The sequence below is a fragment of the Schistocerca piceifrons genome, chromosome 7, assembly GCF_021461385.2.
Source record: "Schistocerca piceifrons isolate TAMUIC-IGC-003096 chromosome 7, iqSchPice1.1, whole genome shotgun sequence".
NCBI lineage: Eukaryota > Metazoa > Arthropoda > Insecta > Orthoptera > Acrididae > Schistocerca > Schistocerca piceifrons.
The window spans coordinates 10,242,362-10,257,209 of record NC_060144.1 but is presented as its reverse complement, the minus strand read 5'-3'; the positions used below and the strand labels follow the sequence as shown (position 1 = coordinate 10,257,209).

Genomic DNA, 14,848 nt, shown 5'->3' with positions numbered 1-14,848 from the left:
AGGACTTCCATATGGTAATACCAAGTGGGTGACATATGCATGAGCTACAGTTTCTGCGGACATGTCTGGTATGGGAACAAGAATTAAGAATCTGAAAAAATGATCCATGATGGAAAATATATATCTGTTATTTTGTGGACTCAAGGGGAAAGGACCAACAATATCTACTGCTACTAAAGCCCAAGGACAAGTGGCTTCTGGCTCTTGCTGCAAAGGTACCTTTGTTTGAGGTGGCAATGACTTCCTAACGCAGGGCAAGCAATTTTGTATATACTTTTGCACGTCTCGCCGTCTGCCTTCCTAGGAATAACGGGCGGCTATTTGGCAATTGGTGTCATGAAAACCGACATTACTTGCAGGCTATCATGACATTGTGCTATTAACTTGGGACGTAGTTCTTTCGGAATTACTACTAGTTTACCCAGTGGGGTTTTTCGGTACAAAATCCCATCGTCGACAGAAAATTCAGGCCAAGTTTCATACTTCTGACATTGAACATCTCTTTGCTGTGCTTCCTTCAATTCTTCAATAGAAACATCATTGGTAACGATCACTCTAACTTTCCAGCGTAACGCATCGGTATTTTGATGCAACTTGCCTGGTTTATGTTTTATCTTGTATTCAAATTTGCTCAATTTTAAAGCCCAACGATTTAACCTGCTACTAGGATCTTTCAGGTTCAGCATCCACTGTAATGTGGTGTGATCCGAAATGACAGTAAATTTTCTCCCATACAAATAGCACCGAAAATAGGTTACACCAAACATGAGCGCTAAGAGTTCCTTCTCAGTTGTACTGTAATTCAATTTCGCTTTGAGACGCATAACCAATTGGTCGTTCTTCTCCATCGATTTTTTGTGACAGAATGGCTCCTACAGCATAATCTGAGGTATCTACCGAAGGAATAAATGGTTTTTCAAAATCGGAGTATGCTAGTACAGGGGCTCTAGTTAAAACATGTTGAATTTGTTGCATGGCTTCATCACATTCCTTGATCCAGGTAAAACTAACTCCTTTCTTCAATAATTTAGTCGGGGCTTAGCAATGGTAGCATAATTGTTCACAAAACGTGTGTAATAATTTGCAAGGCCTAAAAATGACTGTAATTCTTTGATATTTGTTGGTGTTGGAAATTCCTTTACTGCTGTGGTTAAACGGGGATCCGGTTTGACACCTCCACGTATTCTATGTCCTAAATATTGTCCCTGTGATCGGGCAAAGGCACACTTTTCCAGTTTCACACTAAAGTGAGCTCCTTCCAACCTTTCCAATACATCCCTTAGTCTCTCTGCATGTTCCTTTATAGTTTTAGAAAAAATAATAATGTCATCTAAATATACTAAACATGTTGTGGGTTTCAGTCTCCACAGCAACAGATCTGCGAATCTTTGAAAAATGGTGGGTGCATTCCTCAAAACAAATGGCATTCTTACAAATTCTTATAATCCTGTAGATACAACAAAAGCAGTTTTGGGGCAATCCTGGGGTGCAACAGGGATTTGATGATATCCAGAGGGCAAATCAAGGGTGGTAAAAAACTTAGTTACCTATTAAGTCTAATGTTTCGTCAATATGCGGTAAGGAGTATGTGTCCGGAGTAGTTACTCGGTTTACTGCCCTCATATCAACACATAGACAATAGGCTTTCTCTCCATTTACTGGCTTTTTTGGCACGACGACCACAGGGGACACCCACAAACTTGAGGAGGGCTGATTGATTCCTGCTGCTAATTGCTGCTGAATCGTATCTTCGACTACAGATTGCAAATGATATGGTATACGATACGACTTTTGCGCAATCGGCCATGCTTCACCGGGCGGAATTTTGTGTTGAACCAAATTCGTGGCCGGTAGAAACTGCTTCTCTTCAAACAACCGAGAAAATTCCTCTAACAGTGGCTGCAACATCTTTTTCTCCTCAATGCTTAAATGACTCAACTTTTCCATCAACTGATTCTTCAATGATGACACGACGTAATGCACTTCTCTGACTGGACACTTCTTTCTCCTTCGTCCCTTCACATCTTTACTTTGTGGAATTTCAGCTCCTCCTGCTTCTTCCAAGATCTCCTGTCCACTAGCAACAATAGTACCTTTCAGTATTACAACATCTTTCACACCAAAGTTATCTATACTCACCATTATTGCAAAAGCTTTCTGTTTTCTTTCCGCTCAGCAAATACTTCTCTTAATATGAGCTGATTGATGATCTAATACATCATTCTGGGTGAGTGAATCCACCAGAATGTCTGTCTTTGGCTGCTTCCGATTCTTGACATTTATCCAAAGAATTTTTCCACTTCCACCTCTTATCCTTACAGGTTCAGTAGTTTTTATCCCCCACATCCGCAGTTTTATGAGAGACTGTGAACAGTGCCTTTCACGGCTTCCTCGTGTCTGATGGGTTGGTACACTGCCAAAATGATGAATTGTTTCACCAAACTGCACAGTTCGCGTTTGATAATTCACCATCCCCTGATAGTGGTGTAAGAAGTCATCCCCTAATATGATGTCAAAATCGCATTTTTTTAGCCTTACTACTTCCATCTCCTGACTGTAATTATTCTCATCTATTTGCAGATTCACCACACATGAACCTGCAGGGACAATTATTTCTTCACCAAGGCCATTGATATGAAATTGGGGTGGCTGCAGCACCCTTTGATAGTTTCTATCTACAAATAATACACTAATTTGTGCACTAGTGTCAATTAAAATCTTAACTACTTTGTTCCCGAGTATGCCACTTACACTAACATATTCCATCTCTTTACTTTCTCGGGTCCTCAGCCGGTGTATTATTCTGGTCACGGGTGCAGGTGGGTGACGGGGCCTGCCCCCACATGCTTTCCGGGTTTCACTGCGCTGCCTCTTCAGGAGTATCCCGTTCCATTGCTCTTGTACCCATCGACATGTTTGCAAAATTAGGGGCACTAGTGACCCAATAAATGACTATTACAGAAAAGAGAGGTCACAAAATAACCTAATCCAGTGGCGGACGGCTTGTGATGTTAATGTTTGAAGCAACGCTGCAGCTTACATGAAGGTTGTATCAGCGCGATGCATTGGCAGCAACAAGAGCGTGATGGAGTGATGGCAGTGGGCAACGGTGGTTCGGCTGGCGGCTGACATAGGTGCGGGTGGGCGGCTGCTGGACCCTCGGGCGGTGGCAGGTGTGTTGGCGGTGGATGACGGCGGCTCGGCTAGTATGTGGGGGCGGCGGACCCCTCGCGCCATGCCACGGCGGGTGGCGTTGGTTCGCCGGCACGGTGCGGCAGGCCCCTGGCATGACGGCGAATGACGTGACGGCATCCGGCTTACGTAGCCAGTTCCAGCAGACTCAAGTGGCCACGTCACTGCAGCGCGTGCCCATTGCATTTCTACTAACACAGCCGTGGTCTGTGTGAGGAGAGCGTGGCGGCTGGCTAGCACATTCTATGCATGTGAACTGCTCGGCGATAGAAGTGTGTTGAAGTGCAAGATACTGTGGCATCGGGCTATTGGTAAGTTACATTTGCGGAAAGAATTTGGATTAGCAAAAAAGTCGATATGGGAACGTATCCTGATTCTGACACCAGTTTTGTACAAGATTAGCTGGCTTAGGAGTGGAAGTCAGTGGACGGTAATAAACCATTAGGACAGTTTTAGATAAAAGGCCATTTATTGGAAGTAAATGCATTGCATGGGTCCCATGGTCAAGCCTAGGGTGGTGAGGGTGAGCCAGAATGGCCACGTCCGAATGGCTTGGCAGCTACTGCTAACAAAGTCCATGGCGCCGCCGCACTGGGAAGGGCAGAAGATGTTTTCTGCTACAGGGCAAGCGACAGAGAGACAGTGGCCCGGTGGTGGGTGGCTGGGTACATCCAACATGGCCACACGGCTTCCTCTGCCCTGATTGGTCAGAAATTCATGAAATATTACACACATTTATTATAGAGACACTAGTGTAAGGAACCCACGGGGGCGGTATGGAAAATTCCAGAGTGTGGCCTGGTCAGCGTCATTGCCTGGGCGACGTTATCTCATCAGCACACGGAGGAAGCACGTGATCGAAATGCTTGCTGACTTTCTGTTGCCAGATCGTGGGATGAGAAAATTACAGGCAGCCAACGCTGCTGGCTGAGGCTTGACTGTAACAAGCGAATAAAGTAACTTTTGAAAGCAAATAAAAATAAAATAAAACCCCCTACTATCTGGCTCATCCTTACACTAGTGTCTCTATGATAAATGTGTGTAATATTTCATGAATTTCTTCATAGCATGTATCTGTTCTAATTTCTGAACCTATCCTATTTATTTCCACATGATTTACTTGCACTGTAAAAGGTCTGAGAGATTCACGTAATGTTGGAGTAATGTGACTTTATCCCTTATCAGCCATAGTTTAAATTGCATTAAATATACCTGTGATCATTGTAATGTCACATTAACTATGACATAATGAATAATTTTAATTATAATAGAACTTTTTTTTCCTAGATAATGGCTAAGGTACAGAGTACGAGAGCAAAGCTCTATGAAACTAAATCCACAGTAGCAGATGAACCCACCGAGCATGTGGAATCTGCAGGTGACCGACTTATCAAAGAGCTGGTCACTAAGCAGTTGGACAAAAACATTACATTAGAAGAGTGAGTGTTTGCTGAATATTTTTCAGTTTACTTTTATATTAGTTAGGAGAATAATTGGAATAAGAACAATTTAACTATTTATGTATAAAACTGACAATAGTTAAGTTGCTGATAATGGACTTCTTATAGACAGACTGGACTGTATTTTTCATTACATTGTCCTTCTTCATGGGTTTTATAAAATTTACATTCTTTAATCTCATTACCAGTACTTAAAAGAAATCTCAGTTGTGTATTATTTCTTTTGTTATTAACTACGAGTCATGTGAATGCTGCCAAACCATCTACATTTGATTTTTAACAATAACATGTTTCAGGCAACTGCAAGACAAAAAACATTTTGAAAAAGCCTCTGAATATTGTCCATTTACAAATTTAACATCTGGGAAAAGCTCGCTGAAGCAGTTTGAAGAAACAGCCAAGAAAGCCGCTCATATAGAGGATTTGAAGTCATTTGGGCTCTCCAATGAAGAAGTGGAAATGGCACTAGATTATGAACTTGGGGAGGATCATTTCTCACAAAAATACAAAAAAGTTGAAAAATCTATCCTTTCATCACAACTGTTACTTATACATTCAAAAATAAACAATGGACTGAATGAACGAGAGCAGGAAGTGGAGAAAAGGTAACAAATATGTTATTTCAATTATTTAAGTCTGTACAGCATTTAATGTTCAGCTAATTTCACATATCCTCAGTCAGAATACAAGCTGCTCACCAGTGCTGACAATGTACCATTGTAGTATACAGTCACTCCTTATGTACAGAATAATTTTTGAAAGGAATTCCACAAAGTTTACAAAAACATTTAAAATACAGTAAAAGATTATCAGGGTGATAAAAAGCTAAATGCAAGGATTCCTGTAACCCCTTTTTAAAATTCTCAAAATATTGCCACTGCCTTGCTTGTGTGTATACGCAATACTAATTTTCACAAAAGGGAGCATCTTAAAAAAGGTAAGTATCTTGAGACATAGCTATAATATATACGCTTATGAAGCTAGGCAGAAGATGAACCCACACATGAAAACAGTAAATACAAACTTATGCAAAAGAGAATTGTACAAGGGTGGTTTGAAAAGTTCTCAGAACAGAACAGAAAAAAGTACTTACATCACTGAAACTTTTTTATTTTACAATGGTCTCCTTGTAGATTAACACACTTGGGCCAACGATGTTCCAGTGCCTTGATCTCATCTCAAAAATGTGTTTCCTCCAGGCCTGCAAAATAGTTGTCAACTCCGGCTATCAGTTCTTTGTTTGAAGTAAATCTTCATTCACCAAGAAAAATTTTCAGTTTTGGGGAGAGATGGAAGTCTGATAGAGCCATATCAGGTGAATAAGGTGGGTGTCGCAACAATTCATACCTTAGTTCACGTAATTTTGCCTTGGTGACGGCATGTGTGTGTGGGCGTGCATTGTCTTGTTGTGGCACCCATCATGCAGATGATTTTTTTCATTTCTAATTCTTCAATTAAAATGTGATATACCCTTTCAGATGACATTTGGCAAGCAAGAGCAATTTCATGTATTTTCAATCGGCGATCCTCCATGACCATTTTGTGCACTTTTGCAGTGATTTCTGGAGTAGTGACACATCTTGGTCAACCACTGCACAGATCATCATCTAAGCTCTCCCAACCAAATTTAAATTCCTCTGTCCACTTGCCTTTTGATTTTTTTGAAAGGTGGCATTATTTCTGCTAAGATTGTTTGTTTATTTAAACTGGCCAGCTTCAGAAATATAACCATTTTCAAGTGGACCAGACCTCTATCACATATTGGATCACATGATTAATAAACAAGTAAGTGCAAGTCCTGCAAAACTGCATGGTACATGTTCTCACTCATCAGCATGTGGTCAGTATTGCAGAGCTCTTACAAACATGTTTACCTATTGTGCAATACATCACACATTTAGATGCCTTGGTTGTTTATTTAGATGTCATATAATGTATATTCAGGGATGGTCCACTTAAATATGGGTATTTATAGTGGCTTCAATTAACACAAATATACAGTCTCGGAAGAAATAATATTATCTTTTATGTAATCAGTTCTGATTTCATATTGTGGTTATTTATGTCTCTATCTAAGAAATCAGCTCAGTAAGTTTGGTATAGTTAGCTTAATAAGTCTTTATGTTTACATACGCAGGCTTGTATTTCATACAGATTTGCGGTGTACTTGATAATTTTCCATAGTTTCTTTTACCAATGAGTTAGTGTGATACAGCATGACAAGTGCAGATACGATAGGAGAGCATACAATGCTAAAAGTGTATCTTAATTTCATGTACAAGACTTTTTCTTGTTAGAAATATGCTTGTGCTGGTTTTTTAGCATACTTTATTGGTTTGGTTATCCTACACCATATGACATCAAATATTGAAATTACGCAAAGGAAGCAAGTTTCAGTGTACGACTAATGCTGACTTCTGACAATATTTTTATTAAATTGCCTTTTGGCTTCTGTCTCAGGTTCTTTGGCCAGCATTTGTGTGATAATTTTCCAGATGTTTTGGCAGCACGAGTGGCTTGCATTGTCAAAGCTTTATCCATCATTTCTGGAGTCCACCACGAGCAATGGAGGGTAAAGCTTTGACAATGCCACCCCCTTGTGCTGGCAAAACATCAGAACATTATCAAACAAATGGTCAAATTTGTCAACAAGTGGCCACAAAAGCCTTAACAATGTTGTAATGTAACCAGAATCCAGGTGTGCTATGAACATGACCACTTGCTCATCATATTGTCCATAGGTGTGCAGTTTAGATTATTGCTAATTATATCAATCCAGATCAAGTAAAATGATATATTACCCCCACGAAATTGACAGGCTACTTGAGAAATGAACATTGGAAATGTTATTTGATAAGATCCTGACCCATCAGGGGCCTCATCATTGCTTATGGTTGAAGGACCTGGGCATTTCAATTGATTAATTTACTTTAACAGTTGCTGAATGATAGAGTTTGATGTGGTAAACATTAGATTTACTGAAACAATGTGCAATTTACTCAAAACACATTATCATTGAGATTTCAAAAAATGTGAGACTGAATTTTACTAAATAAGATAAAACAATGATCAGAAAAATGAATGGTTATCAGAGTCACCAGCAGCATGATGCTGGACAATTATGATTTACATGTTGCCTAGACACATAAATGACACAAAAAAGTTTTCAACCATGATTGCAAAACATAACAATATGAAAAAGAAGAATATGAATCCAAACAGAGCACACAGCAGATCAATAAATAAAGGATATGGAACAGAAAGAATCATTACCAAATGGGTAACTCCATTGAGTTAACCCAGTACTGAATCAAAAGATGAGTGTTTATGGAAGACGTCCCTTTGGAACAAGACTTAGATTGCAGAGAACATGCATACCAGTGTGAGAAAACAGATGTGAGCTGCTCTTCCCTTCATTATCTCACAATCACCAAAGTTGGAGGTGTGCATTGCAGATGCGGCCATAGAATGACTGCGAGTGAGACAGCTCCAGACAAGTCACCGTGTACCATGCTGCTGTGGCTGCTAACTGTTGCTGACCTGGGCCAAGGTGCTATGATCCCGTGTGGTGGATCTTGTCATCTTCTTGATTAGCAATTGCGGATGCCAGTTAATTCACAGGAGAACTTCAGAAACTTGCCAAAAGAAAAAAGTGAAAAAAACGTGTACAAACACAGAATCTGAATCCAAATCAGAGTCCAGAGTCCACATGAGACCTCAGAAACAGAATCAGAATGAGAGTCAGAACAAGAATGCTTCTCTAAATTTTGAAAGCCTTCCCTCAGTTATCAGAAAGGCCCCTGGTACAACTTTTCTATATAGTTCCAGAAAGGGCCTAAGTGCTCCTCCAATGAGCCATCTGGAAGTCCATTCACGAGCTCCCACTACCACATGAAAGATGTATCCGCTGATGAGATTTCTCTTTACAGAAATGGGAACCAAGTGTCGCCCCATCTCTACAGCCAGACTTATTTGTCAGAAATTCTGGAGAATTTGTAGAGTTTCACAGAATGTTGCCACAGAAAGGGCAGGGTTTGGAAATTTCACAGACCTAAGTGTGATTATATATTTCACTTTTGGAAATGATGTCTGGAGACCAAAATACAGAACAATAATGCCAAGTAGACAGCTGAGGACCCCACCAAAGGTTTATTAGCAAGCAGAATTCTCACTCTCTCTCCCATTGTGCTGTAGACACCAGTAGACCATTCCACTGCCCATTGTTCAAGGTACCTGGAGGATAATCACTGAAACATTTGCTCAGCTGGCCATGTGGTCCACTAAAGTGAAAACTTGTACTTTGAGTGACAGGGAGCTCCTCAAGAGTGTGCAAACTGTTCTACCTGTTTCTGTCCACAGCAAAGAAGAGATCCCATGATCCAGACTGGATACATTAGGAGGAAAAGCTACAACAAGAATGAAATATTAGACTAGGTACAGAGAGATGAGTAATCTACATTGCTACAGGCAATGACGACTCACATAATCAACATCCAGTATGAGTGAAAAGTCAACAAACAAACACCAAATCGTAAAGTGAATGAAGTCAGAGACTCTAGGGTGCAAATTCAGTATGTAAATAGGATAAAACATGACAAGAAACAGGCCACCATCTCACTTCATAGATGTAGTTCCATGCAGCTTCTGCAGGAAGTTATGAATATGTGCTTTCATGGAAGCTTGACACCTATCCCAAATCACAGAAATCTTGTTTATTTTGTGTCACTGATTGTTTCATGTTTGTAGAAGATCTGAATGTGAATATAGACACCACTGTGTTTAAGAAACAGGCTGTACTCTAATTTATTGCAATTTATTGAACAGGGGTGGCTTTCTTCCAGAGCATATTTCTTTTATTATTCACTTCCTGGCCTGAATTTGCAACATCTAAATTGTAAAGTCTGCAAACAAGGTAGCTTCATTTTTATCTGCTATAATTGTAGGCAAGTTGTTAATGTAGAGTTGTTGTGTCGTAAGTATCACTGTTGATGGTTGAGAGAGAGGAGGAGGAGGAGGAGGAGGAGAGAGAGAGAGAGAGAGAGAGAGAGAGAGAGAGAGTTTATGCTTATGCTTATGATGAGAGACATAGTCCAAAATCTGAAAAATTGAGCATTTCTAGCATTCTTCTTCATTGTGCCTGTCTGCGAATCAATGCCTCCTCTAAGTGGTGGGCAGCAAACTATCCTTTCCATGTCATTTGTGTGTGCCATTCATTGGTCCAGTGTAGGCGAGTGGTTGCCTTTCCCTTTTGTTACATACCTATATTACCATATTATTATTATTATTACTCAAAATTTTAATCTTAACAGTTTTTTAAGTAAGTATGAAGTCTGTAGTGGATTATAATATTGTATGATGTAAGTGTTTTATAGTCATTGCTGCAGAGACAGGCAACTTAATTCTTATTTTAATAATTGTGTCCATAGTAAATTAATTTCATGACAGTGTCATAACTTCAGAATAAACAGCATTATGAAACAAATATTAATTTCTAAAGCTGATGAGTTGCATGTTTCACAGTACATTAGGATGGAGATTGTTAAAGAAGCATTTGGTCATTAGTTAGATTTACTCATTTGTGATTTTGTTTGCAGGTTGTCAGTTGGAAGGCATGAACAAGAATTGAGTTTATCTGTAAAGCCAGAAAGTTTACACACAAGGTTGTTGCAGTTTGCACTATCCTGCAAGGCTACAATTTCTGACCCACGGCCTGGTAATCATCCCATTCATCATCTGAAAGAACTTGAGGAAGAGTTGTTTGGTTCTTTAAGAAAAAGACGTAAGAAAGAGAAAATTACCTATCCACAAAAATCAAGTGCCCCTTCTGCTGTTGAAAATTCACACTGCCATTACAACTACGATCACCATTCAACACTTTGGGATGTCAAAGAAAGCCCAATGGGAAAAGAAGATTGTAAGAATGCCAAGAAAAATACAAAACAGATAAATGAAACACGTGTGTATACTTGTAAACCTGAAACATTATACACCATAAAAGATGGTAAAATAGTGCAGTTAAATGCATTGCCCAAACATAAAACTGACATGAAAGAGAAAGATACATGTGGAGGTCAAGCTTTTGTGTTGTCAGATGTAAATAGCAGTGAAGTACAAGTAGTTTCATTAAGTGAGATTCAGAATAACAGACTAAACTTGGAACAGATTAAACAGCTACCTCGATTCCAAAATTATGACAGAGGCTTACCATCACCTGTAAGTATTGTGCGTACCTCATTAAACATCTTATACTTTGTGTTGGCTTTTCAGTATTCAAAATACTCCCTAATAATGTAACTTCTAGGTGCTGTTTCTCAAGAATTTACCTGGCTGTGTGAAAGAGTCAGATCTGGTATCAATATTTAACTTATTTGAATCATCTGAAGACAAGAGAATTATCTACAGACTGATGACTGGCAGAATGAAAGGCCAAGCTTTCATTACCTTTCCAAGTAGGTTGCATATACAACCTATTTCACATTGACAAGTCATTTTTCTCATTTTGTGGAATTATTAACTGATTCATTATAATTTTGATAATTACAGCTACTGACATGGCAACAAAGGCATTAGAAACTGTTAATGGCTATGTCTTAAAGGGAAAGCCTATTATTATACAATATGGAAAGTCATGCCCCACTGTATGACTGATCACAAGACATTCACAGTCACCAAAGATGATCACTCACAACAAGTTATCTGATGACAGAGGCAGTAATACAAAATTCACCTGTTGAGTAGTACACAAAACCCGATGAGGAAAGAGAAGTAATGAATTACAAGTCAAGTAATTCATAATATGACTGTTGCTAGAAAATTGTCACCAGAGTATTTGGTCAGCCTTGTCCTGATCTTTTTACTATGATTCATTCCTACTGTTTGAAATGTTAATGAAAGTAGAGAGACAGTTTGAGTGTTATTGAAATAATGTTGTGTGTTTTTCAAGTTTGATGATCAAACTGTGTACAGTTATATGAGAATTTATGTTAGATGGAGGCAGTGCTGTAATTAGAACCAAGAAGTTTTTTAAAATGAAAATCTTCAGATGGGCAATTTGAAATTATTTTGTTAAATATCAGCAACTTGCTTTGGTATACCCGCAGTCCTTTCCTTTTTCAGCCTCCAGCTATCTAATTTGTAAGCAGATTCTCTGGTTTGATTACATATATGAAGGTTAACTACATTTTTCACACATTTTCATCCTGCTAGTTTAGAAAATACTTTTATTTTAATTTTTATTTTGAATCAGCAGCTGAAGTAATACATTCTAAACCAAGTCAGACTTAAAGAAACCAACAGAAGATCTAAATCAAACTGTATCAAGTGGTATACTTGTTTTAGTTTATTTCAGTACTTGTATACATTCGTACCCAAGATCTCATGTAATGATTATTTTCATCTAGTCACTCTGCAACTCTGTTGTTGCATTTCAAAAATCATGAAAAACTTATTCACTTATTGAAAAACTGTCTTTTATTGAACTAACACTGTTGAAATGAATGATTCAAAGATACTGTTCAGTCAGTATGGATGTGATGCAGTCAGAAATGTATGACTTACTTATTAATTTATTTATTTTGCAGAAAGTGATGTATTGCAGTTATCTAGTCATTTAGCTTCAATATGAATGAGAAGAACTATAATGAATCAAAATAAGTGTTCGAAGTCACTTATGAACAGAGTTACTTAATGTCTCGCATGTTAACTAAATTTTTCACTGATCAAACAATGGAAAATCCAGGATGGAATGTAAAAATATTATGAAAAGGAAAGTTGCTGCTCACCATATAGCGGAGATCCTGACTCACAGATAGGCACAACAAAAAAGGCTTTTGGCTTGTAAGGCCTATTTTTTTTCTATTGCATATAAACATATATGTATTGTGATACATGAAGCAAGATCAGTATTATATTTCTATGGAAGTTGGAAATTTTATTACAACTCAATACTGTTGATAAGAAATTTTGTGTAATACAGGTATTGTGAATTTTGAAGGATGTGATGTGCAGTTTTGTACACAGGTAGCCATTTGAAATGGTCTATCAGTTTTTAAAATGTAAGATGAATAATTATTTTATCCTGACATGAAATGTCTTTCTATGTTTGGCTGAACAGTTTCACAAGTCAGAACCAGATTGATTACTGTAAATTTATGCAGACTTCGCTCTGGAATTCTATATTGTCACATCATAACCAGAATCAAGACAAACTAAAAAGCAGGGTTGCCAATGAAGTACAACACTTAGCACTGAAAGCACATTTTTTATGATTAGATTAGATTAGATTCAGTTTTCATTCCATAGACTCAAGAAATGAGATGATTCTCGTGGGTGTGGAATATGTCAAAGTGTAACATAAAATATTTACTACCCTGGTCATTTGTCAGGAGATTGTCAAAATAAGTGAATACAATGAGGTAAACTGGAACAGCTAATATTTACAGAATTAACACACTGTCAGAATGAAACATTGTTATTCACTATTAACAAATTTATCATACACGAAATACCTAATCCTCACTGTTGTGACTGAGTGCTGTCAAAACTTATCTCTAACAGACATTTTCACTTAAGCTGGCTTAACAGTATCTGTTAAGATATTCGTCTATAGAGTAGGAGGAAGTGCCTATCAAAAAGTCTTTTATACTGTTTTTTAAACTGTGCATTATCTGAAACCAAGTTTTTAATGCTGACAATTTATTGAAAATGTGTGTTCCTGAATATTGGACCCCTTTTTGGATGAAGGTAAGTGATTTTAGGTCTTTATGTAGGTTGTTCTTATTCCTAGTCTATGTATTGAGCAATTGGTTAGAAATAGAGATATATTGCTTGCAACAAATTTTGTTGAGGAATCAATATCCTGAGAAGCAGTGGTCTGAATACAAAGTTCCTTGAACAGGTTTCTACATTGTGTTCCTTAATTTACACCACAAATGAGTCTTATCACACGCTTTTGCACCCCCACATCAATGTACAACTGGAACAGAATTGAACACCAGGACAGAGAGTGCTGGCATTTATATTAACATCCTCTATTCCAGAACCCACAAACATAAGAAATTTTGAGAACTTTCCAGAGAGAATAAATACTAAATAACAAATAATCGTTAGTGGTTAGGTTTGAATTGGTGACCTGTGGTATGCCTGCTAATGCTGTTAACTGCTACACTGCACTACATGCAGCACAGCTCTCACTCTAAAGTAACATTTTAGTAAAGTTTGTGTTAGTACCTTTCCCCACGCAGATGTAAAAATCCATACAAAGTCTCCAAGACTGGGTCTCACTGGACAGCGTGTGGTGTTAGAGTGTTCTTGGACCATGCTTCTGGGTGTTCAGGGACCATATGCAAGCTGTCGGGCACACTTCTTCAGTCCTGGTGATGAAGTCTTTCACATAGTCATCGTGAATATTTTCCTGTTGAAACAGGAACAGTGTATTCATTCTTGTTTCTGTCTTTTGAACGTCAGCAGCAAAAATGTTGTAAAGCCTGTAGTCTCTTGCTTCACTGTGTTATATACGAATGCCATGACAGGTCGTATTGTATCCTAATCTCTCTGTTTGAACTCAGCGTACATTGAGAGGTTATCTGCCAGTGTCTTAAAGCATTCTGTGAGGCCATTTGTCTGTATGTTGGAGGCAGCTGTCATCCAGTGGTAGATGCCATAATGTTTTCTAATACTAGCCTCGGCTGTAAAACATTCCAGTGATTAGGACTCATCATATGGGGTGCTCCATGCTTCAAAAAGATACCCTCTACCAGGAATCTGTCAACTTTTGAAGCCTCATGTATTGGCACAGCTTTGGTGACAGTGTAGCTGGTGAGGTAGTCAGTGCAAACTGCTACCCATCAATTCCCATTTCTTGACCTTTGGAACCTCCCCAAGAGATCAATTCCAGTTTGACAGAATGATGCAGCTGGAGGTGGAATTGGTACTAGATGCCCCAGAGGTAATTAAAGCACGTGCTTATATTGCTGGGATTCCTTACAGTATCTCATATAGTGTCTTACGGATTGGTATACCTAGCCAGTGATACCAGCATCTGATTCTGTCTTGAATCCCAGGTGACAAAATGTTGGAGAATCATGGAAAAACTTCCGGATAGCTGGCCATAGATGAACTGGATGATGAGCAACCATTTATCACCCTATCAGACCATGTTTCTTCTTATACAATGTTCTGTTTATTAGCTGGAATTC

General features: G+C 38.6%; 1 protein-coding gene across 2 annotated transcripts in view; it reads left to right on the top strand.

Moving 5' to 3' along the window:
* Nucleotides 1-11,924, top strand: part of LOC124804608 (RNA-binding protein 41-like) — a 57,028-nt gene extending 45,104 nt beyond the window's left edge. Inside the window, exons 2-6 of one of the 2 annotated variants that reach the window (XM_047264806.1) lie at nt 4,480-4,631; nt 4,949-5,257; nt 10,247-10,874; nt 10,954-11,101; nt 11,196-11,924. In XM_047264806.1, coding sequence (XP_047120762.1) covers nt 4,483-4,631; nt 4,949-5,257; nt 10,247-10,874; nt 10,954-11,101; nt 11,196-11,296 — 1,335 coding nt within the window. In that variant the 5' untranslated portion in view covers nt 4,480-4,482 and the 3' untranslated portion in view covers nt 11,297-11,924. The remainder of the gene's footprint in view (nt 1-4,479; nt 4,632-4,948; nt 5,258-10,246; nt 10,875-10,953; nt 11,102-11,195) is intronic. The other variant, XM_047264807.1, reaches the window with a different exon arrangement.
* The last annotated feature ends 2,924 nt before the right edge of the window (nt 11,925-14,848 follow it).